This window comes from Caretta caretta, chromosome 2 (genome assembly GCF_965140235.1).
Source record: "Caretta caretta isolate rCarCar2 chromosome 2, rCarCar1.hap1, whole genome shotgun sequence".
NCBI lineage: Eukaryota > Metazoa > Chordata > Testudines > Cheloniidae > Caretta > Caretta caretta.
In genome coordinates, this window is record NC_134207.1 from 214,332,098 (window position 1) to 214,359,397 (window position 27,300).

Consider the following 27,300-nt stretch of genomic DNA (forward strand, 5'->3'; position numbering starts at 1 on the left):
GGGCAGCGCAAGGCTGAGCCATTTATTTCCACCCCCCCTGCAGGGCTGCCGTGCCCGGAGAGCTCCCACAACCACCACACGCAACAACCCACCCCAGCTCCAGAGGGGCCAGGCGGCTCGGTGCCCAGTGCTGGACACAACTTGCGGACGATGGACACCCCCCCCCCCCTGCCAAACTCCCTCTCGCTTCCCCTGCCCGGGGCGGTGCCTCCCACCTCCCCTCACGCTTCCCCCTGCCAGCGGATCCCCCGCCGCCCTTACCTCCGGGGGCTGCCCGGCCGCAGGAGCGCACGCCGGCACGCAGCAGCCGCACACAGCGAAGCGGCGAAGAACAGCGCCACACAGCTACATTCGCGCGCCAGCGCTTCTCCCCGCTCCCCTGGGCCGTACCATCGGCCGGCTAACGCGCGGGGTGGGGGGGGAGGATTGGAATGGAGACGACAGGACCCGACACCCCGCGCGGGGGGCCTGGGCCCTCCTCCACGCTCAGCTCGCGCGGCCCTTTGTGCTCGGAAATCGAACCTCCTCCGTGCGCTGTGAGGGGTGGCCGCCGTCGCCGCCTTTACCTTGCCCCCCCCCCGCCGCTGGAGGGGGAATGGTTGGGCCCCCAGCGGGGAATGGAGCTGCTCCGAGGGCTGGGGAGTAGCGGGCACGCGGGGGCGCTGCCGTGTCTGGCCCCGCCGCGAGGCCAGCGCGGGGCGCGGAGGAGGCGCCATGGCTCCCCCCCGGAGAGGCGAGCTGAGCCCGGCCGAGAAGGCGCTGCTGGCGGTGATTGCCCAAGGTGAGGCTGCCGCTGGAGACGGGGGGCAGTGGGGGAGGCTTTAGCTGCTGAGCGCGGGCCGCCCGCCCGCCCCGGTGCTTGGACTGAGAGGCGGCGAGAGCCGGGCGGGGAGAGGCTCCTGCACTAGAGGCCGGGAGGAGCCCGGCAAGCCCGCGAGCCCTCCGGCGCCCCGGGATCGCTGCAGAGCCAGGGGGCCGCTTGGCCCCGCGTTCGCTGGGCTGGGGGCGGGCTGAGCCGTACTACGGCGTTGGCGGCTGGGCTGCTGGTTCGCTCTGTGTTAACGGGGTCGGGGCCTGGGTCTGGCGCTGCCCCGGGGTGACTGTGGTTTGCCCGGGGAGAGCCGGGCATGGATAGTGCCGCTTTGATGCTCAGGTCTCTCGCCTCGCAGAGACCTGCCCTAGAAAGGGGGGTGTCTGTTTCCGCTTCCAGGATCACTCCCGCTGCTGCAGCCCAGCTGCTCGCCGGGGCGGAGTAAACCCCAGTGGCTCCTGCAGGAAACACCAGCGATTGATTGGGCTACTGACCGTTGTATTCCCAGGCAGGCTGGGAGCTGGGTCCGTGTCTCCCCCCAGCCCCCACAAAAGGCATTGCGGGAAGCAGTTGAAACACTCATCGCCTGCGCCCTGAAGGGCCGGGAGCTGCAGACGTTCCTGCCTCTCTCTCTTTCTCTGGCCCAGGCTGCAAACCCAACAGGTGTAGGTCACTGCAGCCCTATTTCCATAGCAAGCTCTCTGCTTGAGCAAGCAAGAGAAGAAACTAATCGGTTTCCCAGGGAACCAGCTGCCCTCTTCCCTGTTATTTTCCCTCTTGCTCGTTTTCCACATACCCAGAGCCAGATTTAGGGGCACATGGCTGCCTGGGGTGCCAGGCTTACGTGATGCTGGGCTCAGGGGTGCTGGTTTATTTTGTCAGTGACAGAAGGGAGAATAGAATGTTTCAGGTATTCCGTATGTGGATTTATTTTTCACTAACCTAGACCTTTGTAGAATCTCATAGAACCTTCCACGCTTTCTGAGAACTACATTTTCCTCGAACATCCTACAATGTTGTTAGCCATGCGCTCGCAGGTATATAAGGGGCAGGGCATCGCCAGTCAGTCAGTGAGATATAAGACTGAATCACAATGGAGTGAGATATTGTGAACCTTGTTCTATTGTGTAATGGTGAAAGTGTACTTGTGTTTTAAGACTTGAAGAGTGTAAGTAGCGACTAATAAAGGACATATTTAATGAGACACCAGAGATATCTATCAAACCCCTAACTATGCAGCAATATAAAAGAAATACTATTACTAATTTTGCCATGCTTAACATGTAATGTTTGATGACTTTCTAAGATTGAGGAACATAGAGTTTTGCACTCACTAATAGTATCTGTTTTCCCCTGTAGAAAATAAAAGATGCCCCCAAAGAAGCCTTCAGGAGCTCAGTATAGGAAGTAAAAAGCTCAATTGCAATCTAGTTTGCAGCAAGGGGCAAATTTGATGGGAAAATATCTGAAACAGAACAACATAGACTGGACCAGTAGTGATCATCCCAGGGCAAAAGAAATTGAGCAAAGCATAAATGATGGAAATCCTATTACTAAGAAATTAGCAGATTTATCTGAAGATAAGGAATGGAAATGTGAGGAAAGTGGTGGAGAATCGTCCAGTTTTCCTGGCCACATACAGGAGAGTGATGATAAAGAAGAATGTGGCTCACATGAAAAGGAGAGTAATGACAAAGAAAAATCTGGTTTACGTGAAAAGGAGAGAAATTATAAAGAAGAATCAGCCTAGCATGATAACAGAAACAGCCGTGAGAAAAATTGCACACCACAGATTGATACATTAGAGCCTGCTTTATGGCCGGCAATCCTAAACTCTGTAGATATTGATCATGCTGGGCCCGGCAAAATCGACGATAAGACGTTTCCAGTAAATGAGCAGTTCTCAAAAAGTACTGTGAAAAAGTACTTGAGAATGGTGAGAAACTGAATCTGCATTAGTTAGTTTACTTGAAATTAACTGACAGTGTGTTCTGGTTTTGTTGCAAAATATTTGACAAGAATGCTAAATTGTGGCTTGTGCTTTCTGGGTACAGTTACTGGCATAATTTCGCTGATGCTCTGAAGCAACCCAGCCATTTTATGGCCTACTCCAAAAGGATGGAGGTCAAGTCCAGGCTCAAGCTGAATAAATGCACAGATGCAGAAAACCAGCCCATTAATAACGTAGAAACCCAACACTGGAGGAACATGCTCAAGTGTCTGATCTCAATTATCCTGTTCCTTGCAATCAAATAATTAGTCACAGTGAAAAGTTGTCATTTACAGTAAGATTATTTGACAAGGAGGTCTGTATCCAAATGAACACTTTATCTGTTTCTGGTCTGTGGACGACTCCACTGGAAAAGGCCTAACAGAACTGTTTATGAACATTTTGAATAAGAATAAAATAAAGCTTCAGTATTGCCATGGCCAAGGCTATGACAATGGCATGAACATGAAGGTAAGAAACCGTGGCATCCAAGCAAGGATCCTTGCACTGAATCCAAGAGCTTTCTTCATGCCTTGTGGCTGTCATTCCCTCAGTCTGGTTGTCTCTGATGCAGTGTCATCTTCTTTAGATTCAGTATCTCTCTTCAGAGTACAGCAAAGGATATTCATCCTGTTTTCAGCATCAACTATCAGGTGGAAAATCCTCACAGACAGCATTACAAATCTGACTGGGAAGCCTCTCAGTGACACTTTCTAGGAGAGCCGCTTTGACAGCATAAGGCCAGTAAAGTACCAAGTGACTGATATTTACAACATCCTGATGGAACTGGTATGGTCGAGTAAAGCCAAGGCCGGAATCTGACACGAGGCACAAACCAGATCACTGACTTCAAATTTCTGGTCTCAGATGTGGTTTGGCACAATATCCTGTTCCACGTAAACATTGTAAACAAGGCATTACAAACTCAGTCAAAGGACATTGCGACCACCACTACTACTTTGATGAGAAGCTGTCTTGATTTTGCTGTGGCCTGCAGAGACAACAGATTTTAAGATGCTATCAGTGCCAAAGAAATGGTGGAAAACTTAGGAGTTGAGCCTGTATTCACCAGAAGAAGAGAGAGTTTGGTTACGAAGGCAGAGATGACGCGACGGCAAGTTCAGAAGAAAAATTCAAGAGGGAGTTTTTTTTGTTGACGCTGTTCGAGTGTCTATCAAAGAAAGGTTCGGACAAATAAAGCACCACGAAAAGTCCTGTGTTTTTTTTGTATGACCTTAATAAGCTGCTGGAGGACAGGAAAACACTTTTGAACAACTGTATGGATGCCGACACATGGGGAATGTTTGGACGTCGATGATAACAACCTCTATGTTGAATTGGACAACATCCATCACATTTTGCCACACAGGAAGCACTCTCCATCCCAGGTTCTCCAATTCATTTATAATGCAGAGCTGAAGGACACTTTTCCTAATGTGTGGATAGCTTTGAGGATTCTGCTTATGCTGCCAGTCACAGTCGCAAGTGGAGCACAGCTTTTTGAAGCTCAGGTTCATTAAAACATATCTTCGATCGACGATGGCCGATGAAAGACTGATATCACTTGCTACTTCATTGCTTGAGAATGCCATTGGCCAGTCTTTTGATCTCTCTGACGCAGTGCTTCAGTTCATGAGGGCAAAGTCAAGAAAACTAAAACTTTTGAACTAAAGGACTAGGGTTAACATTCTAAGGCTATCACCTACTGTAACACTATTTAATGCTGGTCCACCCAATGTTGGTGCACAGTTCAATTTCTTGATGTTAGTACATTTCAGTTATTCTTAATTTCCTCTAAGCTTATAGAAACTATTTAATTTTAATTTTTTGTGTGCTTCTATAGGCAAGAATACAGATTTACATATCCTAGCATGCAAATTTATCATCTTATAAGACAGGGATAAAGCATGCACGCAAATCGTGCATCAAAGTCATGAAATGGGCTACAAATGCAATAAAAAATAAATTATTCAAAAGTTTAACAAATGGAGGGGGAATGCCATTTGGTCTAGGGCTGGCCCTGCTCACACACTACTACTGCTCACAGGGATCCATGTGGGCGAACAGCTTTTTATACCTATTGGCGGTGACACAACAGTCACACAATGCTGGCTCCTTTCCGTCTTGTCCTAGCTCTACATGGGGGAACACATGTACTTCAGGTTCTGAATCAGCCCTGCCCCAGATTTAGAGAGGATTTACTATATTGTGTAGTTGGTAGGTGTGGGGATTCCTCACTGCAAATTTTTACAGTTACACACAGAGATTCTCCTGTTGTACACATTGCACTAGCATGTTTCCTGGCTAATATCTAAAGGGCTAATGGCTTATTTGTAGTGTGTTTCAGCATGTTAACTTCTCAAAAATAATAGGATTGCTGGGCCCTTAATATTTTTCATCTGTTTCTATCCTGCCCAAGGAAAATGACATCGTTTTTCACGCTGATCTGTGGCTATATAGGATCCAGATATGTAGTTTCCTGGATATACATATATGAAGATGACCTGAGGATGAGCCTGTTCTACACATTGCTGATGTCTGCTTCCTTGTTTAGTTCCAGATGCTGATCACTTGCTATTCATAAACAGCAAGTGGAAGAGGGGCCTTAGGTTTTTGTTTGCCTGTTTGTTCTGCAGAGAGACTTTTGGAGGGAGGGGGACTATCTTGAAATATAGTAATTTTATTTTAATCTGCCTGTGACTTTTTAAAAGCCAGAACAGGAAATTATGTTTTTCTTTTGCCTAGTAGCAGATGAAAGTGCAAGAAAACTGATTTTACAAGGAAAATGGGGAAATTGACTATAACCAGGCTGAAGTCAAATGCACAAAGTAACCCAACTGAGTGTGATGGGAGGGGAAAGGAAACAGACTTTTTTCTTTCTAATTTCTGTCAGTTACAGTAATCTTCAGAATTACTGTTAGCAATAGTAAGCAAACAACTTGCAGATAGTCGACAGTGCTCCTCCAAGAAAAATGAACACGATCACAGTGTTTTCCAATTACTTTCAGTTTGCACAATTATAATGACTTAAAAATAAAACTTTAAGGCAAGTAATATAATTTTAAAACTTTGCCATAAGAATATTAGCCACATCTTAAACATGGATAAGCTTTAAAATATTTTCATCCCATTCTCGTTGTAAGTGTAAGCAGTGATGGAAGGTTCTGTGCTCAGGCAACGTGAAGTCCATAGCCATAACATTGTTTACAGTTACATTCCAATTATATCTGGAAGACTTGAATTTTAGGGTAGGTGGGTTGGTTTGTTTTTTGGCCAGGGTAGAAAGGGGTTTTGCAAATGTAAACCAAAAAAAAGAGTAAATTATAAATCATTCTTCATTCTGACCAACAAAGATTTAAAAGCACAGTAATATCTCTCAATCAAATTAATATTAAAAGTTATTGGGAGAAGGATGTTAGTCATTTGTTAAGACTTTTTGACATCTACAGGTACATTTATATACAATACCTTAAAACATTTCCTCTGTATTTATTTACCAAGTCAGAGCTGTCCTGATGCAACTTATGAAAAAAGATATATTAATTTCCCAAGCTCAAGTTTATAGAATAGGCTAATTGCTTCACATAAGCAATTTTCTTTATTCATAGAAACATAGAACTGGAAGGGACCTCGAGCAGTCTAGTCCAGTCCCCTGCACTCGTGGCAGGACTAATTATCTTTCTAGACCATTCCTGACGGGTTTGTCTAACCTGCTCTTAAAAATCCCCAATGATGGAGATTCCACAACCTCCCTAGGCAATTTATTCCAGTGCTTAACCACCCTGACAGGAAGTTTTTCCTACTGTCCAACCTAAACCTCCCTTGCTGCAGTTTAAGCCCATTGCTTCTTGTCCTATCCTCAGATGTTAAGAAAAACAATTTTTCTTCCTCCTCCTTGTAACAGCCTTTTACGTACTTGAAAACTCTTATAATGTCCCCTCTCAGTCTTCTCTTTTCCAGACTAAACAAACCCAGTTTTTTCTATCTTCCCTCGTAGGTCATGTTTCCTAGACCTTCAATCGTTTTTGTTGCTCTTCTCTGAACTCTCTCCAATTTCTCCACATCCTTCCTGAAATATGGCGCCCAGAACTGGACACGGTACTCCAGTTGAGGCCTAATCAGAGCAGAGAAGAGCAGAATTACTTCTTGTGTCTTGCTTACAACACTTCTTTTAATACATCCCAGAACAATGTTTGCTTTCTTTGCAACAGAGTTACAATGTTGACTTAATATTTATCTTTTGGTCCACTATGACCCCCAGATCCCTTTCCGCAGTTCTCCTTCCTGGGCAGTCATTTCCCATTAATGCAAGTCTTCTAATTACGGTACTCTATATTGATTTTGAAACTTCTTGGCTTTTAGCTTCTTTTTCTTTTTAGCTTTTTTTTAGCTTTTTAGCTTTTTTTCTTTTTCTTTTAGCTTATTATTCATCCCTGAGTTTCTTCATGCTTGGTAACTTGACAAATTTAGTCTGAGTATTTCATTTAAAATCAGAAATAGAAAGATTTTGCATTGCTTTGATTCTTCATTTCCTCCCTTTTAGCCCCTTACTTTTAATGGAACACCATTTTATTTTATTTTTAACTTTTTTTTTTTTTTTTTTTTTTTTTTAGGAAACACTGAAGAAGCCGGAAGGCTCTTGGGCAGCAAGAATGTCCGTGTCAATTGCTTGGATGAGGTACAACAAAACTTCTAAATTAAAAGTATCTTAGTGGGTCTAACAAGGAGAAGTATACAGTTGGAAATCTATTTAGAGGTTCTGCACTCTTCCAAGGAGCTAAATAACTATTATTTAGCACATAGGAAGTGGCAGACTTCTGAATAGCTTTTCAACCTGCAGCTATTAGTAAGCCTCTGAACTACTCTTAATCCATAAAAATATTTCAGAGGATTAATATCTTTAAGCTTAGATACAGTATGTGTTCTCTCTCAAATTCTGCACAGGTTTTGTTCACAGGTGTAATGGTATAACACAAAGCCCACAAAGAGTTTATAATCTGAATTTCCTATTGCAATTCTTCCAAATTTTAATTCTGAAAGAAGTCATGCTATCACAGGTTATCCCTGCATCTTCAAGCAAATTCTGAATTATTGGATAACTGTGCCATCAAAACAACGGTGCTTTGCCCCACAGCATGCAAGCTGGCTGACTAAGGAGCCAGTGGCATTGACTAGCTCAGAAGTGGGTACAGTCCTCTTTAAGGGCAGGGAGGGAGGAGAGAGGACAGTACAGAAGTCTCAAGAACCAACACAGACCAATTAATATGCAACATGTTAGTCTAGAGTTACCATACATCTGGGTTTTCCTGGACACAGCCTCTTTTTGAGCTTCCTTTCTCTGTCCAGGCAGATTTTTCAAATAAAAGGAAATATCCAGGGTTTTTGCAGAGGAGACAAGCTGCAGCTCAGAAAGATCCCCAATTGGTCCCTCCCCTGCATCTGCAGCTGATTGGTCAATTCCCCTGCAAGCCACAGATGCCAGATCTCTCCCACCCAGGCCCCAACTTCCAGGTCTGGGGAGGGGGTCCTGCAGGGAGGTGCTGAGTGACGGCTGTTGCTGCATCCTGGGCTTGCACCAGCCGCCCTGCTACCACGACAGGTACCCCCTCTTACCTCAGCTCTCCCCCACTGTAGCAGGGTCCTCTTTTTTGGGAACCTGAAATATGGTAACCCTGTGTTAGTGCATGTTAGAAATCATACCGTGTAGAGTGCATTACCCCTAGACATTGTCCAAGTCTAAGCTACACTCCCTCTTCTGCCTCCCGCCCCAAAAAAACCCTTAAGTCCAAAAACTATACGACAGTTTTAATCAGATATCTGCTCCCAAGGATTATTATGCAGGATGTTAGTTCTTATCTATATTTGGCCCAATGCAGTTGTGGGGGGTGTCAAGGTTTCTGGATGCTTTCTTGAGAAATGATTGTTAAGGCTACAATTTAGTCACAGTTATTTTTAGTAAAAGTCATGGGCAGTAAACAAAAATTCACAGCCTCTGACCTGTCCATGACTCGTACTATATACCCCTGACTAAATCTTGGGTGCTCTTGGGGCAAGTGGCAGCCCGGGGGTGCCACAGGGGCTCTGGAGCTGGGGAGCACCTCAGGGCAGGGCGGGGGGGACCAGCACGTGGCCTGGGACCCCCCCCTTCTGCTATGCGGGGGTGGCAGGCTCCCTACTGGCTCTGCATGGCAGCATGTTCCTAGGCAGAGGCATAGCCAGGGGTCTCCACACACTGCCTCTGCCCTGAGCACCAGCTCTGCAGCTCCCATTGGCTGGGAACCATGGGCAATGGGAGCTGCAGGTGCAGGCAACACGAGAGCCCCCTGGTCCCTCTGCTTGGAGCCGAGGGAGGGGCATGTCACCGGTTCCAGGGTAAGCATTGCCCAGAGCCCTCACCCCCTCCCATGCTTCAGCCTGCAGCCCCAAGCCCCCTCCCCTCCCACACCCAAACTCCTGCACTGCTGCATGGTGGGGCGTGGTGGCCTGAGACTACCCCCAGCAGCTGCTCAGGGGCCCCTGGGCCAGCCATGTCAGCCACTGCAGAAGTCAGAGAGTTCCCGGAATCCGTGACCTCCTTGACAGACTCGCAGCCTTAATGATCATATGCTTACTGTTGACCCTACTGCATAGCATTAGACACCGTCCCCCAGACTGCACGTTTCCTTTCTGTCTCCGTTTGTACCAAGAGGGAGGCAACAAGCTAGACTGAGCACTAAACTAACCACCTGATTAGGTTATTTCAGACTTGTGACCTTTCATCATGCACAGCTGTCTAAACTCAATAATCTGGATCCATTACAAAATGGAGACTGTCCCTTCCAGACACTTTCATTTAGAAACTGTGACTCACTAAAATGCATTCCTCTCAATTCTCCAGTATTAGGAGGGGGTACACTGCCATACCTCATACTCTCAATTAGAAGTGTTTGTAATTTTCATTCACTTTTCAATCAAGGTCAGGTTATAGTCCTCACAACAAGTCATCCTGGTTGCTAAGGTTTCCCTTAAGATTAGGCTAGAATGGGGAAGTATACACTAACGTAGCTACATAGGTGTAGTTGCATCAGTACAAACCCCTAACGCAGACACAGTGAACCATTTACTACAGCTTACCCCTTTTTTTGCACTAGTGAAGTGGGTTTACAGAAGGGGTTAGAACCCATATAACTACACTGATGTAGTTAACCAGAGAAGTTCTAGGGAAAAACCTTCAGCTACTGGCTGAAACTTTCCCTCATATTTTTGGTATTGTGAATAGGTGGCGAGTGGGAGGGAGGAGGGGTAATAAAGTTACAGCTCCATCAATTATAATTAAGAATTGACAGCATGACTTTCACAGTTGGGTGTCTATAAATCTTGGTAGTAGAAAGACTGAGAGGAGCCTGAACTAAATATTCTTACTCCCACATGTATGCAATGGAAAAAACTTTCATTTGCCAACCTAGGAGGCTGGCAACTTTCCTAGGTTTATAGGGTATAATCTGTGTTTAACACTAAGTACATGTAGAGATCTTTGGCAAATGGTGATAGGTATTTTTGTTTTTTGAAGACTGAATTGCATGGTAATAGTACAGAATAAAAGAATAAACCAGTGTAACGAATGAGTGTGAAATCCATTATACATATAGTCCTTTTACCCAACACTTTGCTTTATGGTTTGGTTTTGTTAACCCACACGTCAGATGAGGCATTGTACATGGGTATGTAATTACCAGGTGGGAGTCTTGACCAGTACAAAGATCCATAAATGTAATTGCCACAAGTGCATATATTTCTTTCTTGGTTCTTCTCTCATTAGCATGGCATGACCCCTTTAATGCATGCAGCATACAAAGGGAAAGTTGACATGTGCAGGTTGCTTTTGCGGCATGGAGCGGATGTTAACTGCAATGAACATGAGCATGGATATACTGCCTTGATGTTTGCTGGACTCTCAGGTAAACTCTTTCCAAATCTGTATTTTCAAATTTTTATAATACTGCTATCTGGACGACAGGCCTATGAACAGGTTGCAATAGTTCATAATTCAGGACGCTGCCTTAGGATGGAATAATGAAAAGATGTTATTACTTAAGGAATGGGTGGGTCTGTGTAACTGCAGAAGTGCTAGTACAACCCAGTATGCAGGAAAGATGCTGTTGACTCATTTTGTCCTATATTAAGTTGATTTGCTCATCTATTTGAGGCATATGCTATATATATAATTCCTACGGTGTAGGGAGGAATACTGCCGTACTTAGTCCTGGAGCCTTAAAATTCCATCTGTCGTGCAATGATTTCCCTGCACAGCAGCGTGAATTCTGTTTAATTACATTGAGTTCCTATGAAAGACACTCCCTTTCTGAAGGATGGGTGGATTTTTAAGACTCCCCAACTGTAGCTTTTAATAAGCAATGCCATTTTAATACTTCTGAGGCGTGTCAAATTTAGTCTTCCTGTTCAAATAATGGCTGCAAGCAGATTGTAGTTCCCCTGAATGTGTTCAGCGAAACTTTGGCAAGGGATAGATCCCTCACCCAATTTCCTTCCTCTAGGGATTGATCACTAATAGGTCACTGTGTGTATCTGATTCTTGAACTTTGAGCTCCATTTGTTATTTGTCACTGGTTATATGGCATTGTTTCTGTTCCCTGATTTAGATGAGCAATAATTCTCTTAGAATCAGGAAAAGGGCTTTAAATCTCTGAATGAGGGGTAGAAGATAAGGATTAGGGAAGTTTGACTCTTTTTAAACTTCTTCCTTTCTGGGTCACTCAGATCTTTCCCAAAGCATAATTCCTAGAGACATTAATATAAACTCTTAGCTAGGTGTGGAGACATTAATGTAAGATATTAGTTAGATGTAGAGTAAAAAATCAATGGCCCACAATCTCCAGTATGAATACTCCTGGATGTTAGTTTTCAAATTTTCAATCTTTGAGCTCAAAAAGAATGTGAGCCCAACTGAAGCAGTGTCACTCTAAAATTAGAGCAAATGCAAGAAACATTTATATTCTTTTCTCCTTTGTAGTCACACCACTCTAGTCAGCACTCCCACAAAAACAGAAAGTAAAGGAAGAGCACACCTGGAAAATAGAACCAACAAGCCTGGTCACAAATGTCTTTATTAGTCTCCCTGAAGGGCACCAGTTAAGTGATATAATTTTGCCATCAAATTTAGCTTCATCTTACTTATTTGATATTTATCCCAGCCTGAACACCTAGTTCCCATTGGGAAGAAAGGAACAATCCGTTCTCTGCTCTACGCGTTGGCTCCATAATAGTACTGAATTTGTTCTTCTCTTAGAAGACAGGATGCTGTAGTAGTGCTGTCAAGCTAGAATAGCGGGCCTTGCATCTATATTGCTACCCACTGTGGGGTCAAATCTTGGCATAGAGAGATACCACTGAATTCAGTGAGAATTGAACATGCATAAGTTAGGGAAGAATCTGATCCTGAGAGTGTGAATTTTTGTTCCTTCGGTTTTGCAAATAAGAGAAAAATACTGCTGGCTCTTTAATCCACTGTTTTAAACCAAGGACATCAAGGATTTGTTGTGTCAGTGTTGTCCCTTTTAGGTCTTGAAGTTCAATCTGAAATTAGCTACTGGTCTTCTCAAATTATGTGCATCTACAAAAGACAAAACAAAACTCTGTTATGTCTTTTCTCTTCAAATACAGGCAGCAAAGAAATTACCTGGATGATGTTAGAGGCTGGAGCAGAGACTGATGTTGTCAACTCTGTGGGAAGGACAGCAGCTCAGATGGCTGCCTTTGTGGGTAAATTGAAATTATCTCCTAATTTTCCCCAGGGCCATAAGATTATATGGTTTGGTGGATTAAACGGTTTATTCTTGGAGGAACATTACTTCACATTTCTTCATTAATTGATTAAAAACAGGATCAAATTTTATCCCATGTCTCCTCCTATATGAGTGAGCAGTCAGTCATTTTCATTCTCAACAATGTTACAACATCTATGATCCTCCACTCTGCTGAAATCTGCAAAGATAGTTGCTGCTGTGCTAAAAGTGTATAAATTACACTGAGTCATCACTTTTCAAACCATAAGACAGACTGTGAAGTTCTTAAGATGTTTGAAGCAAAGGTATGTGTTTCAGGTTTAAGGCAACATCTGCTAGTCCAAATAGACCCTACAGTAACTCCTCACTTAACGTCCTCCCGGTTAACATTGTTTCGCTATTAGGTCACTGACCTATTAGAGAACATACCCCTTTGAAGTCCTGCAATGTTCCCTTATAACATTGTTTGGCTCCCCCTGTCTCCGTCCGCCCGGTGCTCCTGCCAGGGACCAGATCCAGGCACGGGGGCTTGCCCCACTCCGCCCGCCCAGCGGAACGGGGCAAGCCCCCATGACCCCACCCTGATCCCCGGCTGGAATGGCCAGCAGGCGGAGTGGAGCAAGCCCCCGGTCTCCGACTCTGCTACACCCCTGCCTCAACCTAGCTTCACAATCATTATTGGTGAGTACAGTATTAAATTGTTTAAAATTATTTAAAACTTATTCTGCATATGTATATAATGTTTTTTGTCTGACAAAAAAAATTTCCCTGGAACCTAATCTTCTCCCCTCCCGCCCCCCCCCCCCCCCCCCATTTACATTAATTCTTACGGGGAAATTGGATTCGCTTAACATTGTTTTGCTTAAACATCATTTTTCAAGAACATGTGCTAAACCAGCTCCTGTGGGGATGGGGGGGGGGGAGGAGTAATAACGAAATTACATTTTCACTCTTAATGACTTTTTTTGTTGTTCAAGGTCAACATGATTGCGTAACCATCATCAACAACTTCTTTCCACGGGAAAGGCTAGACTACTACACTAAACCACAAGGACTAGATAAAGAACCAAAACTGCCAGTGAAGTTTGCTGGGCCTCTTCACAAAATTATTACTACTACAAACTTGCATCCTGTTAAGGTGCAGTAATGGGTACATCTTCTTTATTGGCATAGGACCAGATTCTGTAACTCTTTTGTTGAGAATTATTTTATTGATAAGGGGATTACTTGCAAAATAAGGTGATCTTTGAAATGAGAAGGCATGGCAGAATCGGCCCATAATTAAGAACATTAAATCTGAGATATCAAACTAAATGGTATTATTGCATACTGTGGTTTATACTTCATGCTCATGCAAGACACCATGAGATTTAGTATGGTACAGGTAAGTCAGGAACTGAGTTCACATCTCTGGTCAGAGAGGTTCATGCTCTTGAAATAAATGCTTAAACCTATTTTACATGTCCTTCATTCTTTTAGTGGAAAATTCAGGCAACATCCAGTCTTAATGCTAACTCACCGTTCTTTCAATTCATGTGTGTCACAGCAGATGTCTTCTTATTACTTTTTTTCTTTAATCACTATTTCATTGCAGTAATGTCTGCTGCTGCAACTTATGAACATATGTGCTATACCTTACGGCTTATTTCTATGTGTAGCTCAGGAAATAAGTAGCCTTAAATTCTTACAGCTTGCCATTGAAAGTTAGCATTTGTCAGCTATCGCCAATCTGAGATACCATAGTTTCCATCTGTATTTAAAATAAGAAATAGTTCAGGTACCATTGTGGTATCTATGGCATGTGGAAACAGGTAATTATGTACAGCATTACTTAAGAGTAGCAACTTGGGCACCTGTCTTTGAAAGTGTTTAGTTCAATATATGAACAGTCTATTTACTACACTCTAGGCTTACTTTAGGCTAGCTACAGAGTGGTAAACTTATATCATGCAATGCCATCTTGTACATGCACCTCAGAGAGGGGGATGTTGGGCCAGGGTAATCATTATAGTGTTTGGAGATAATGGTTACACTGTAAATGATTTTAATTCTTGATGCAACTTTCCTTTTTTAGATCTGTTTGCAGTTATTGACCAGTCTTAGGGCAGGTCTGTACTCGAAGCGCTACATTGGTACAGCTGCACCACGCCTAGTGAAGATGTGCTATGCCTACGGAAGAACGCTCTCCTGCGGGCATAATTACTTCATCTCTGTGAGAGGTGGAAGGAATGTCGGCAGGAGAGGGTCTCCCACCAACATTGTACCAGTGTGGACAGCACTTAGATTGCTGTAAATTGTGTTGCTCAGGGGGGTGTAGTCCTGCCCTTAGTTTTGAAAGTCTTGGATGGTAACTATGAATTGCAGTATATTTATTACTCAGTAATATGCTCCATTAGCAAAGGAAGGGGAGCACAACATAGGAAGAGAAAACAGACTAAAAAATGGAAGAACATCAGAAGCCCTACTAACGTTAGCTATTTTCATCCATCTAACCTATATGCTTTAACTCACATGCTTAAAGGAAAAAAAGAGTTCCTCATTACATTAAACTCTCTTCACTGTTCCCTGTAGATTGTGCTGCTGATCAAAGAGAACCCCCTATTGGCAGAAGTAGAAGCACTGCTGAAATGCTACAGGGTGTTGGATCTGATTTGTGAGAAATGCATGAAGCAGAGAGATATGAATGAAGTACTGGCTATTAAAATGCACTATATCAGTTGCATCTTCCAGAAATGTATTAATTTTCTCAAAGAGCGAGAGGATAAACTGGATGGATTAATCAAAAGGTATGCATTTATACAGAATTTAAAAGGAGTCTGAAGGTCTATACATGAATTTTATACATATAAAAAATAATGCATCTATTGGGATGAAGTGGAGCTGGAGCATTGGTTAGTTGGGCTTTTGCGGTTTAAAAACTACCAAGATTAAATTGCATTGTTTGAAAGACTCCAATTTAACATTGTCCAGGGGAGCCCTGATCCCTTACCACTCGTATACAAAAGGCATCCAGTAGTCATTACTCCTGGGGGAATTCTGCACCACTGTGCAATGCAGAATTTTGTAGAAATTAATGTTGTGTGTGCAGAATTTCCTTTTTTCCCCACAGAAATGGGCTGCAGAAATGTTGGCCGCCCCTAGGGGCTGCTGGACCCAACAGAACCCAGCTCACAAACAGAAGACAAGGCTGTTTGGGGGAGGTAACTGGAGGGTTCCCAGCAGCTGCACTTCCCAGCACAACCTGAAGGAAGGAGGCAGCATGCAGGAAACTCCGTACAAACCCAGAACCCAGCATCATGCTGTTTTTTTTTTCCCTCTGGATCCCTGGGCTCTAGGAGGATAGGGGATGCGAGTGTTTGGGCTGGGGGGGACCGTGGCTGGGCTCTGGGGTGGTGGCAGGGGGCAGAGAAACAGGAACTAGGTTGTTATAGGGGTGGCTACAACTCTCTACTCCTGGGGGAATTTTTTGGTGTCTCTCTATTCAGACATACCTGCTGACAGGTATTTTGAAATAAATTACCAAAATAATTGAAACTGGTGTGATTATATAGTGCTATTTTGACAAATAAAATTTCCAGAATTTTAAAATGTGTGCAAAAATTTTAATTTTTTGGTGCAGAATTCCTCCAGGAGTCACTCATGCAGTGCAAAGAAGGGTGCAGTCATCAGCACTGAATAACTGATAGGGCACATGGCTGGGTGGGTTAGACTGGCTTGGCCAGGGTCCTGAATGCCCTTGAGCACTAGAAAGGTAGGTGGTGCGTGCGTGTGTGGAAGAGTGATGCAAGCTACACTTTCAAATGTATAGCGAAGGTCACCTTTGAGCATGTTGCTATCTACTCCACTCTGCTCCCTAGCATAGACTTTGGCAGACATAAAGCAAAAGTCCTATTTAAAGCCAATGGAATTTTTGCTTCTAAGCCAGTTGGGTTTGTAAATCTTGGGTGGGGTTTTCAAAAGTGCCAACAGGCTATTTTGATTTAAGAGCTTAACTTTCGATGGTGTTGAGCATCTGGAGTTCCCACTGACTTCAATGGATCTGTAGGTGCTTCTGAAAACTGGGTTATAAATGAAGCAAATAACCCTGTCTCTAAAATATTAAAATCAATTAATATAGCAGTGATTCAAGAATTAAGAGGATAAATAAGGGAAAAGAAGAGATAAAATAGCTTAATGAAGTCAGGACAATAATGTGGTATTACTAATAGAATTTTAAACAAGAACTGTACCTCCATGTCTTATAATTTAAAACAAAGCAAAGTCTCTCTAATAAGCTGTATGTCTGCCATTGCTGATATTGGGCTAGATAGTTGAAACATAATGGGTCTAGGTTTCCAAAACTTAGCTGTAATTATTATTTAATACTTCAGAATTGTTGTGTAATTACATACAAAGAGCTTCATTTGCATTTTTAACTTCACTGTGATTTTGACACTACAGAATTTACTTTGAATCTGAATTTTAGCATAAAGTTGCCGTATGAGGAAGGAAGCCAGGGGACAGCAGAATGAATAACACCTTGGACCATGCTTGTTAGTAAACGCTAATCATAAGCTGCTAGTGAATTTTCATTTAACTTTTGCTTTAAAAATTTCAGTCTATTGAAAGGCAGAGATACAGATGGTTTTCCTGTGTATCAAGAGAAGCTTATCAGAGAGTGCATTCGAAAGTTTCCTTACTGTGAAGCTACCCTGCTCCAGCAGCTGGTGAGAAGTATTGCTCCTGTTGAAATTGTAAGTGTCTCTCATGAAGCAAATAAGTGCTATTTTATAAACAGATTAACTTAGATATCCCACATAGTAAAAACCCTGATATTCAATTGAATTGAACATGTCTTTTTGTCCCTTGACTTATGTCCTCTAGGATGCAAAAGTTTTGAATGTCCCCTGAGATATTTTTAAAAAATTGGGATTCTAGGGAATTCTTCTGTATCAAATACAGTAGAAGTTCTCATTCCTGACAATTGGGTTTCCTCTAGTTTCTGTTTCCCTACTGTGGCTTTGACTGTGGATCATTATTAAAAATCTTCACATCAGAAAACTAGAGCATTTGGGGAGGAGGGGGGAGAGACACTCTCCCTGTTTCTCTTTGCAAAACTCACTCCATAAATTCAGTGGTGTTAGATAGCTTAAGAGCCTTCTCCTGCACTTGGGCAAAACAGCAAGGGGTGGAAGGACTGCAGGATCTCCTGGGACTCTTGCAGTCATTATTTCCAGTGGGCCAGAAGTGGGTGGCAGTAAGTGATGGTAACTTGGAAGAAAAGCATCTTTTTGAAGCTGCCTTTATGAGCAGAAGAAGCAAAACGAACAGCTGTTGGTGTCCAGTGCCATGAATGCCTAGTAAGAAAACTAACTTTACATCTTCGCATATGTGTCTGATAGGAGACTATCTTTAAAGAGTATTTTAATTGGCTTATAATAAATCTTGTACAAGAGACTTATTTTTCAGAGGAAAGCACATCAGATCTATTTCTGAAAGCTATGCGGTACGTGTGTTAAGATTGGGATGATTAATTTTGTGACATGACTGTTATACACTATAATGAATTAAAAATATCTTACAGGGATCCGATAAATGGGACTGTTCTGTAATTTAATTCCTGCAGTAGTCATCTGTACAATTTATCAAGATCAGAACAAAAGGCAGCACAATGATTTGAATGTTCATACACTGTCTCACACTGTTTAAGGCATGCTTACAGTAAACACTTTTTTTTCCCAGGTTTCTTCTACTTTTTTTTTCTATTCCTGGCAATCGCCTCGTCCCCTACCAACGCCCTTCAAAGAAATCTGTTTTGTTGCACAGGCTGTGACACTTTGGGGTGTATCTATAAAGCTCTAGAAGAATCTATGCTATCGGTTACATTTGTCCAGGAGTACTTGGTCTTAGGCATGCACAATTATGCAGATTCAGTATGAGAAACCCCCCCCAGCCTCTTGTGTAGCAATTACCGTCTTTCTCAGATGATTTTAATGGTTTTAGATTTGTTTTTGAGCTAGAACAACTTGTTTGGTTCTTCAACCCCGCCCCCAGTGTTAGCATCGTTCCAAGAAAGGGTTCTTAACACTTCCATAATATCACCAAAGGTAGCATATAGTGATGGCTACTGCTTGTCCTTTTTGAAGGAGAAGGATGTCTGCACATTTTATCTAGTATTTTAAAGATTCCAAGTTGCAAATATTCAGTCTGGAATATTTGAAGACATGGGGCACTCCAGTATGTCAGTGCCAAGAGAAACGTCTCTCTCGGGCCAGCACAGACACTAGTTTGCACAATCCTGCTGCATATTATTTACACACTGCCAACCCTAAGTGAAAAGAATATCACAAAGTACAGTTCATTAGTTCATCCAACAAATACGTTAAAAGGATGTTTTAATTATGACACAACTAAAACAATGGAACATCACATATGTTCTCTGATATCAAGACACATGGGCATATCTGTGAAATAAAATGAAGTGGTGCCCCATTATGCAAAGATACTGGAGAACTTTTTCACTAGATGCCGCAAATGGGAGTCAATACAACAAAAAATGTACATGTTAATTGCAGCAGCATTAGATACAGGAACAATATCCATTGTTTCCAAGTGGGGAAAGAACCTCAACAGGGAAAGACGTACTCTTTTAACGTTTCTTCAAGCAGTGGCACATAAGTGTTTAAAAAAAATCCATGGGAAAAAGCTTTTTATTTATAGGCTCACAAAGGACACTTTATAGTAAGTGCAGGGGTTACAAGAAGAAAATATTCAATGTGACATTAAGTCCCTTGTGCTCTACCTAAATCCACATTTAATTCTAAAGCGGTACTGGTAGATACAGTTTTTCAACTGTAAATATGCTTCATCAGAAGCATAGCTGCTCCTGTGTTTGTGTAGTATTATCCTTTAGGGCTAATGGTGCACAGCTGCCCTTGAAGTCATCAGGTGTTGTGCATGTTTAGCCAAGGGTAGAATTTGGCCCTTTGTATCATAGACTTACTGGACCAGCTACATTATTTTGAAAGCTACTATAAAAGCTCTGAAATCCTGGCCATCAGTGTTTTCGCAGATCACATGGTGCAAAGGAATGGTGAGGGAGGATTTTGCACATCCACTACTTTCTAAAGTGATGGCAGGATGAGAATGTGGGTTTAAATATTAATTCTAAACTGGTTAGCCTAAAACTGGATTCAGGCTTCTAAGATGAAATAAAATAATTTCTATCCCCCTTCATTAGAAACTGCAGACTAGACACACATTCAGCTGTAGCTTAGGTTTAAGTGTAATGAATTATAGTAGTGGAGGATCCTGCATTACAGCTGCGTTCACATGATTAGTTTTCTGTACCTGTTGCTACTATAGAAACGTCAGTGAAAATGCATAGAGCCACCAGGCTTCTTGCTCTTAAGTTACAAATTGCCAAAACTTCGTGCTAAATGTACATGTCATATTTCTGCAGTCCTTAAATTATGTTTTTTCTCCTCCTTATTGCCTAATCTTTTCCCCTTCCCTCAGGGCTCTGATCCTACTGCTTTCTCTGTACTTACACAAGCTATTACTGGCCAAGTGGGCTTTGTGGATGCTGAATTCTGTACAACCTGTGGGGAAAAGGAAGCAGACAAAAGATGTTCCGTATGTAAAATGGTAAGAGACTGTCGTTGAAGTTTAAAAAATTTAATGCCACTGGAAGTTGAAGATAGGCAAATTCAGACTGGAAATAAGGCACAATTTTTAATGGTGAGACTAATTAACTATTGGAATAATTTACCAAGGGTTGGGGTAGATTCTTCATCAGTGACCATTTTTTAAATCACGATCAGATGTTTTTCTAAAAGATATGCTCTTGAAATTATTTTGGGAAGTTCTCTGGCCTGTGCTATACAGGAGGTCATACTAGACGATCACAACAGATGATCCTTTCTGGCCTTGTAATCTGTGAATATATTACTGCCAGTCTGGAAAAGGAAGGTTACTTACCAGTAACTGTAGCTCTTTGAGAAATGCCCCTGTATGTTCAGACTCAGGAGATACAAAGCACCTTCTTATGGTGCAGGTATCTTGAATCCAAGAAGTAAGAATATTTAAAGCCCCAAATAAGACACTCTGGGTTAGAGGGTGGAGTTACAATACATTTTGGATTTTCAAAATTAATTACAATAGAACAATAGTTTCCTTTCTGATATAATGTATAGAACACCCATACTGTGTGACCTTAACTGTTTATAATTGTAATTTAAAAGAAGTACTCTTAGGTTACATAACATACTGTTCCAATATCCTGATTAAGTTTGCAGCTTTAGCTCCCCATAAAGTTAAACGATTGTAGTGCCCTGTTATATGAAGGTGAAGTAATGGCTCTGGAAACTTTCAGGTTATTTATTGTGACCAGAACTGCCAGAAAATACACTGGTTTACCCACAAAAAAGTTTGTAAGACGCTGAAGGAGGCTCATGAGAAGCAAGAGCTAGAAGCTGCCAAAGAAAAACGGAGACAAGAAAAAAAGCAAGAGAGAGGTTAGGATCAACAGTTTGTTAACTAAAATTAATCCTGCACTAACAAATTCTACTACAAGAAGCAAAAGTAAATTCTGTTACTACACGTACTAAGGGAGGTTTAAGAGACTGTCTTGGTTGGTAGAAAAAAATGGCAGTAATTGTTGGAATGCTTGACTTCTTACTTGTGAAAGCATAACTTTGTATCCAATAACAGAAATACACATGACTCTTGAGTACAATAGGGCACCAGGAATTCTAACTTTGCTGTTTCAAAATCTTAAAGCTCTGATCAAAAAAATACCCCAAATCCTAAACTAGAAGACCAAGTGACAAGTTGAATAATAAAAACAAAACAGCCAACCACACACTAACCCACTGTCCAAAAGGTTAACTCAGAAGTTAATTCTTTGCTATATTGTGGGTATGGGGAGAGGAACAAGGAAGTCTTGTGTGAGTATGTATGGGGGTGGCTATTTGGTTGTTTTGGGTTCTTTCCTTACAACCACTAACAAAATGACAAACTCTGAAGATCATACAACAGAGTAAAAATGCCTAACGCCCTTCCTCCAAAATAATTTTTCTGTATGTAATTCAAAGGAAAGTCTTTGAAGTAGAGTACATGCTCATTCTCACTTCCTGTCTCTTAGCACCCCTTTCCCATTTTATTATCACCATTTTATATGTTTTAACTTTATTGTCAGCAATTACAAAATACAGCAGCCATGTCATGCTTGCCTTACTCACAGGAGAGTAGCTCTGAAAATACTACTGCAGGGCAGTTATTAGTATATCAGGAAACAACTCCACCTGGTGACCATCTCATGTAAAATTTAAGGAGCCAAAATGGGCTTTTTTAATCACTCTGACCCCTAAGTAGACTTCCATTTCCCTTTATAAATCAGGGTCTCTAATGCCCCAACCACTTAATTTGGACATGCCAAATATACTTATGCTTTTCCCCAAAACCCCTTTTGGAAAGTCTAAGTATAACATGTGGCTCCTTTCAGCCTGGTCAAACAATAAAGGTCAGGATAGCTTATTCTAACCAACTTTTTTGGCTTCAGCTTGATTTTTAATAGACAGAGGTTCTCTGGTACATCTAACAACCTCTTATGCAAACCTGCATTTGCCACTTTTCTCACAAAACCTCCTTAGTTCTTTTTTAAGTTGCAGAATTATTTCTTGGAGTCAGCAAGTCATGCTCTGGTTTTCCATTCCTTGACATACCAGGTTATTGGATTAGAATAACTTTGAAATGAAAGTTTGATTGAGTATGGCACTAAGTTGACCTATTCACCTAGTATCATAATAGCGTGTGCCAGTTCCTGCAGTCATAAAAGAGGCAAAATTAATTATTAAAGAGAGAGCATCATGGGAAGCTTTGTCCGAGTCAGGTACCCAGGATTGTTTCCAATGTAACCTAACATCTCCTTAGGCCAGGGGTGGGCACATTTTTTGGCCTGAGGGCCACATCTGGGTATGGAAATTGTGTGGTGAGCTATGAATGCTCATGAAATTGTGGGGTGGGTTGGGGTGTGGGAGGGGGTGAGGCCTCCAGCTGGGGGGTGTGGGCTCTGGGGTGGGGCCAGAAATGAGGAGTTCAGGGTGTGGGAAGTGACTCTGGGCTGGGGCAGGGGGTTGCAGTGTTTGGGGGTGAGGGCTCCAGTTGGGGGGTGCAGGCTCTGGGGTGGGGCTGGGGATGAGGAGTTGGGGTGCAGGAGGGTGCTCTCAGCTGGGACTGAGGGGGATCAGGGCTGGGGCAGGGGGTTGGGGGCGCAGGAGGGGGTCGGGGGGGCAGGCTCCGGGCAGCACTTACCTCAAGCAGCTCCCAGAAGCAGCAGCATGTCCGCCTACGGCTCCTAAGCAGAGGCACAGCCAGGCGGCTCTGCATGCTGCCCTGTCCACAGGCGCTTCCCCTGCAGCTCCCATTGGCTGCAGTTCCCGGCCAATGGGAGCTATGAGGGTGGTGCTTGGGGCTGGGACCCTCTGGCTGGCTCTACACATAGGAGCCGGCGGAAGAACTTGCCGCTGCTTCCGGGAGCCACACAGAGTGGGGCAAGCCCTGGACTCTGCTCCCCAGTGGGAACTCGAGGGCCGGATTAAAAGGTCTGGAGGTCCAGATGTGGCCCCCAGGTCGTAGTTTGCTCACCCCTGCCTTAGACAGAACTCCCATGTCTGAGGTCTCTTAACGTAGTCCTGCTTCGTTATTACGTTTAGAAGAATAAATATTAGGAAACTTGTTGATAGCAGGGTGAATAAACTTCTCAGTGAAACAAAGAGAAAGTACCTGCCAAATTCAGCCTTAAGAATAACTATGCCGCTTCTTGTGTGGGTGTTGATGATGAGATTTGTGAGATGTGTATGTCTTTTTTTGTTAGATGAAGCACAAGCAGCTGATCCTAGTTCCACAAATGAAGAACAGTCAGACCCTCACCCAGGAGCTACCAAAGAAGTGGATCTAAGTCATGCAGTTGACAGAACAGAGGAACGTGGGCTTAACAATGAGCCAGCAGCCCCACAACCTCGTCCTGACAATCAGTCTGAAAGTGAGACTAGCTTAGCTGACATTGCTGTGCAAAAAGTTCAAGAAGCTGAGGAGTAAGATGATGGTGGGCAGAGGACAAGTGTCTTCACTGAAGTCCCTGTACTTCAATGTCATGCAGCATATTCTAAGTTCAATATGTTTATAGCCCTCACTGCATAGCATATGCAAGACTTCCTGTGTGAGATAACATATGTCTATTTTTTCCTGAGTTAAGAAATAGGCTAGTATAATCACATACTTTAGAGCCCATTGTAGGTTGTCAAGACAAGTCATTTATACACTGGTCAATACTATATTTGCATATATCCCTCTGGTTGTATCTACAGTAAGTGTAGTAAACCTATGAATATCTGTGGAAAATGAGCCACTTGCTAGTGAAATGAGAAAATATTCAAATCACTTGGATTATCCTTGTTTTCAAAAATTAAAATCCTACATATACTAAATTCAAGATTTCTCTCCACGTGCAATAAAGGTGAAGCTGAGAGAGGCTTATGAAGTCATATGGAAGTTTAGCAGTTAAATTGCTTTACAACTGTTCACATCTTTTTTTTTTTTTTTTGAGTCTTCATCTGGTTTCTGAACACTCTTCACTGTTCTTTACTGTGATGAGTTAGTTTCCACTATTGGTGCACAGCAATATATAATTTGTCTGTTTTGTGACAATTTTCATTAAATGATACTGCTGACCCAGTTGTCTCAAGTGGACTGTGAAATGTATCTTTCAAATAAATTACTTATTTGTTCAAAGAGACAAGACAAGTGAGGTGATATCTTTTATTGGACCAACTTCTGTTGGTGGAAGAGACAAGCTTTTGAGTTTCACAGAGCTCTTCTTTGGGTGTGGGACAAGTTGCTAGGGATAAGTGGTTCACTGATGCTCTAGGAGACCACTTCAAGTGAAGTGGGCAATTATTTCTTTAAAGATATTCAAATCTATCACAGACCAATGAAAAGATTAGACCCAAGTTTTTAATATTAAACATTTACATTGACTAGAGTTTCAGAGTAGCAGCCGTGTTAGTCTATATTCGCAAAAAGAAAAGGAGTACTTGTGGCACCTTAGAGACTAACTGATTTATTTGAGCATAAGCTTTCCTGAGCTACAGCTCACTTCATCGGCTGCATTCAAGATAGTTTCTAAATTCAGTTTTAAGGAAAAGGTTTCCTTTCTAGTACACTGAGATTTTATGTTTATGAAATATTTGCTAAGCATTGACCACATGCTTGATGGCCATACAAGACAAAAGGGTGACGTCCTGGCCCCACTGAAGCCAATGGGAAAATTCCCAGTCACCCTTGATTCTGTCACCCTTATATTTGATGAGTGGTACAGTATGTCATGAAATCAGTGGGACAGTTCACAAAGTAACAGGTTTTAGAGGGGTAGCCGTGTTAGTGTGTATCAATAAAAATGAGGAGTCCTTGTGGCACCTTAGAGACTAACAAATTTATTTGGGCATAAGCTTTTGTGGGATATAACCCACTTCATCAGATGCATGGAGTGGAAAATACAGTAAGCAGGTATAAATATACAGCGTGTGAAAAGATAAGAGTTGCCTTACCAAGGTGAGGGGGTCACCCCTTCTTCTCAGCTGTTGGGAATGGGCCACATCCACCCTAATTGAATTGGCCTCGTTAGCACTGACCCCCCCTCTTCCCCCCCCTCCCCCCCCCACACACACACACTTGGTGAGGGGCTACTTCTGTGGCTCAAAAAAATTTTAGTCTCCAGGGCTGGAAAAATAAGAGATTACTACTTAGAGCAGAATTTCAAAAGAATCTAAGGGCAGGTCTACACTACACCAGGATCAATGTTCTGAGATCGGTCCACCAGCAGTCGATTTTCTCTCATTGACCACCTGTGGTGTAGACCCTGCGGTAACTCAACCTAAGGTACGGCAACTCCAGCTATGTGAATAACGTAGCTGGAGTTGCGTAGGTCAACTTACCATGGTAGTTTGGACACAGCCTAGAGGAGTTAAGTGCCCAAGTACTATTGAGTTTAAATGGGATTTGGATGCCTAACTTCCTTGGGCACATCTGAAAATCCCAGTTTTTGAATCCTGTTAACTGCCTTTTAAAATGATTGTTATGGAACTTTTTATAACCCAGTTTTATCTTTCACTCTGCCAGCCAAACTTTCTTCCTGCTTCAGCAGGGCCTCACTGAAAAATCCGACAATTGGGAAAATCATAGAAGATATGGTTTGGAAGAGACGTCAGGAGGTCATCTCAGAGCAGGACCAACACCAACTAAATCATCCCTGCCAGGGCTTTGTCAAGCCGGGCCTTAAAAACCACTAAGGATGGAGATTCCACCCCCTCCCTAGGAAACTCACTCCAGTGCTTCACCACCCTCCTAGTGAAATAGTTTTTCCTAATATCCACTTGAGACCATTGCTCTTTGTTCTGTCATCTGCCCCCACTGAGAACAGCCTAGCTCCATCCTCTTTGGAACCCCCCTTCAGGTAGTTGAAGGCTGTTATCAAATACCCCCTCACTCTTCTCTTCTGCAGACTAAATAAGCCCAGTTCCCTCAGCCTCTCCTCATAAGTTCCTCAGCCCCCTAATCATTTTCATTGCCCTCTGCTGGACTCGCTCCAATTTATCCACATCCTTTCTGTAGGGGCGGGCCCAAAACTGGATGCAATACTCCAAATGTGGCCTCACCAGTGCTGAATAGAGGGAAATAATCACTTCCCTCGATCTGCTGGCAATGCTCCTAATAATGCAGCCCAATATGCCATTAGCCTTCTTGGCCACAAGGGCAAACTGCTGACTCATATCCGGCTTCTTGTCCACTGTAATCCCCAGGTCCTTTTCTGCAGAACTGCCACTTAGCCAGTAGGTCCCCATCCTGTAGTGGTGCATGGGATTCTTCCGTCCTAAGTGCAGGACTTTGCGTTTATCCTTGTTGAACCTCATCAGATTTCCTTTGGCCCAATCCTCCAATTTGTCTAGGTCACTCCACCCTATCCCTACCCTCCAGGGTATCTACCTCTCCCCCTAGCTTACTGTCATCTGCAAAATTGCTGAGGGTGCAATCCATTCCATCATCCAGATCATTAAATGAAGATGCTGAACAAAACAAAACAAAAATACTGAGATGGGGGGGAAAAAACAGGTCCTGTGCAAACAACAACTCTCAAGGAGCTGAGGATTTGGGTCATGGGCTCCCATTGTGCTAGGAACTGTGTAAACATCTTATGAAGATACCAAATATCTTACAATCTGATTTCAAGTGAGACACAATTAGTGAGTATATCAAACAGCACGGAAAAAGGGGACAAAATAAGAACATAGTTATGTAAGTTAGTTATCACTCAATGTTAGTAACAATACTTAGTCCTCATATAAGACTTTTCACCCATAGATCTCAAAGACCTTGCCAAGGGTATGTGTGTGTGGGGTTGGGAGGTAAGTATTATCCTCATTTTACTGATTGGGAAACTGAGTACAAAGAAGTGAAAAGACTTGCTCAGGGTTGCACAACAAATCAGTTGCAGAGCCACCCAGGAACAGAAACTAGGTCTGCTAACTCCTCGCCCAATGCCCCATTCTTCTCTACCATACTGCCTCCTTCTGTGATGGTCCAAATGATTAGAGTTTGTTTAGCTAGAAAGAAATGAATACCGTCATCTGTGTAAAACTGTTCCATGTCCCCGCCAACATTAGCAGTTTTAATATCAGTGA

General features: G+C 42.9%; 2 protein-coding genes across 6 annotated transcripts in view; one reads left to right on the top strand and one right to left on the bottom strand.

Annotated features, from left to right (window-relative positions):
* Positions 1–716, bottom strand: part of BZW2 (basic leucine zipper and W2 domains 2) — a 76,438-nt gene extending 75,722 nt beyond the window's left edge. For 2 of the 5 annotated variants that reach the window (XR_012667226.1, XM_048838299.2), the window contains exon 1: positions 262–716. Coding sequence is in view for 1 of the 5 variants with exons in the window: in XM_048838299.2 (XP_048694256.2) it covers positions 262–716 (455 nt within the window). In the remaining 4 variants the exon portion in view is untranslated. The remainder of the gene's footprint in view (positions 1–261) is intronic. The other 3 variants (XM_048838302.2, XM_048838297.2, XM_048838304.2) reach the window with 2 other exon arrangements.
* ANKMY2 (ankyrin repeat and MYND domain containing 2) lies at positions 649–24,367 on the top strand. Its single transcript, XM_048838294.2, has 10 exons — positions 649–781; positions 7,415–7,479; positions 10,600–10,738; positions 12,462–12,560; positions 13,561–13,721; positions 15,155–15,369; positions 17,181–17,316; positions 20,081–20,209; positions 20,937–21,078; positions 23,439–24,367. The coding sequence occupies exons 1-10, from the start codon at positions 715–717 to the stop codon at positions 23,660–23,662; spliced, it is 1,377 nt and encodes a 458-aa protein (XP_048694251.2). The 5' UTR covers positions 649–714; the 3' UTR covers positions 23,663–24,367.
* The last annotated feature ends 2,933 nt before the right edge of the window (positions 24,368–27,300 follow it).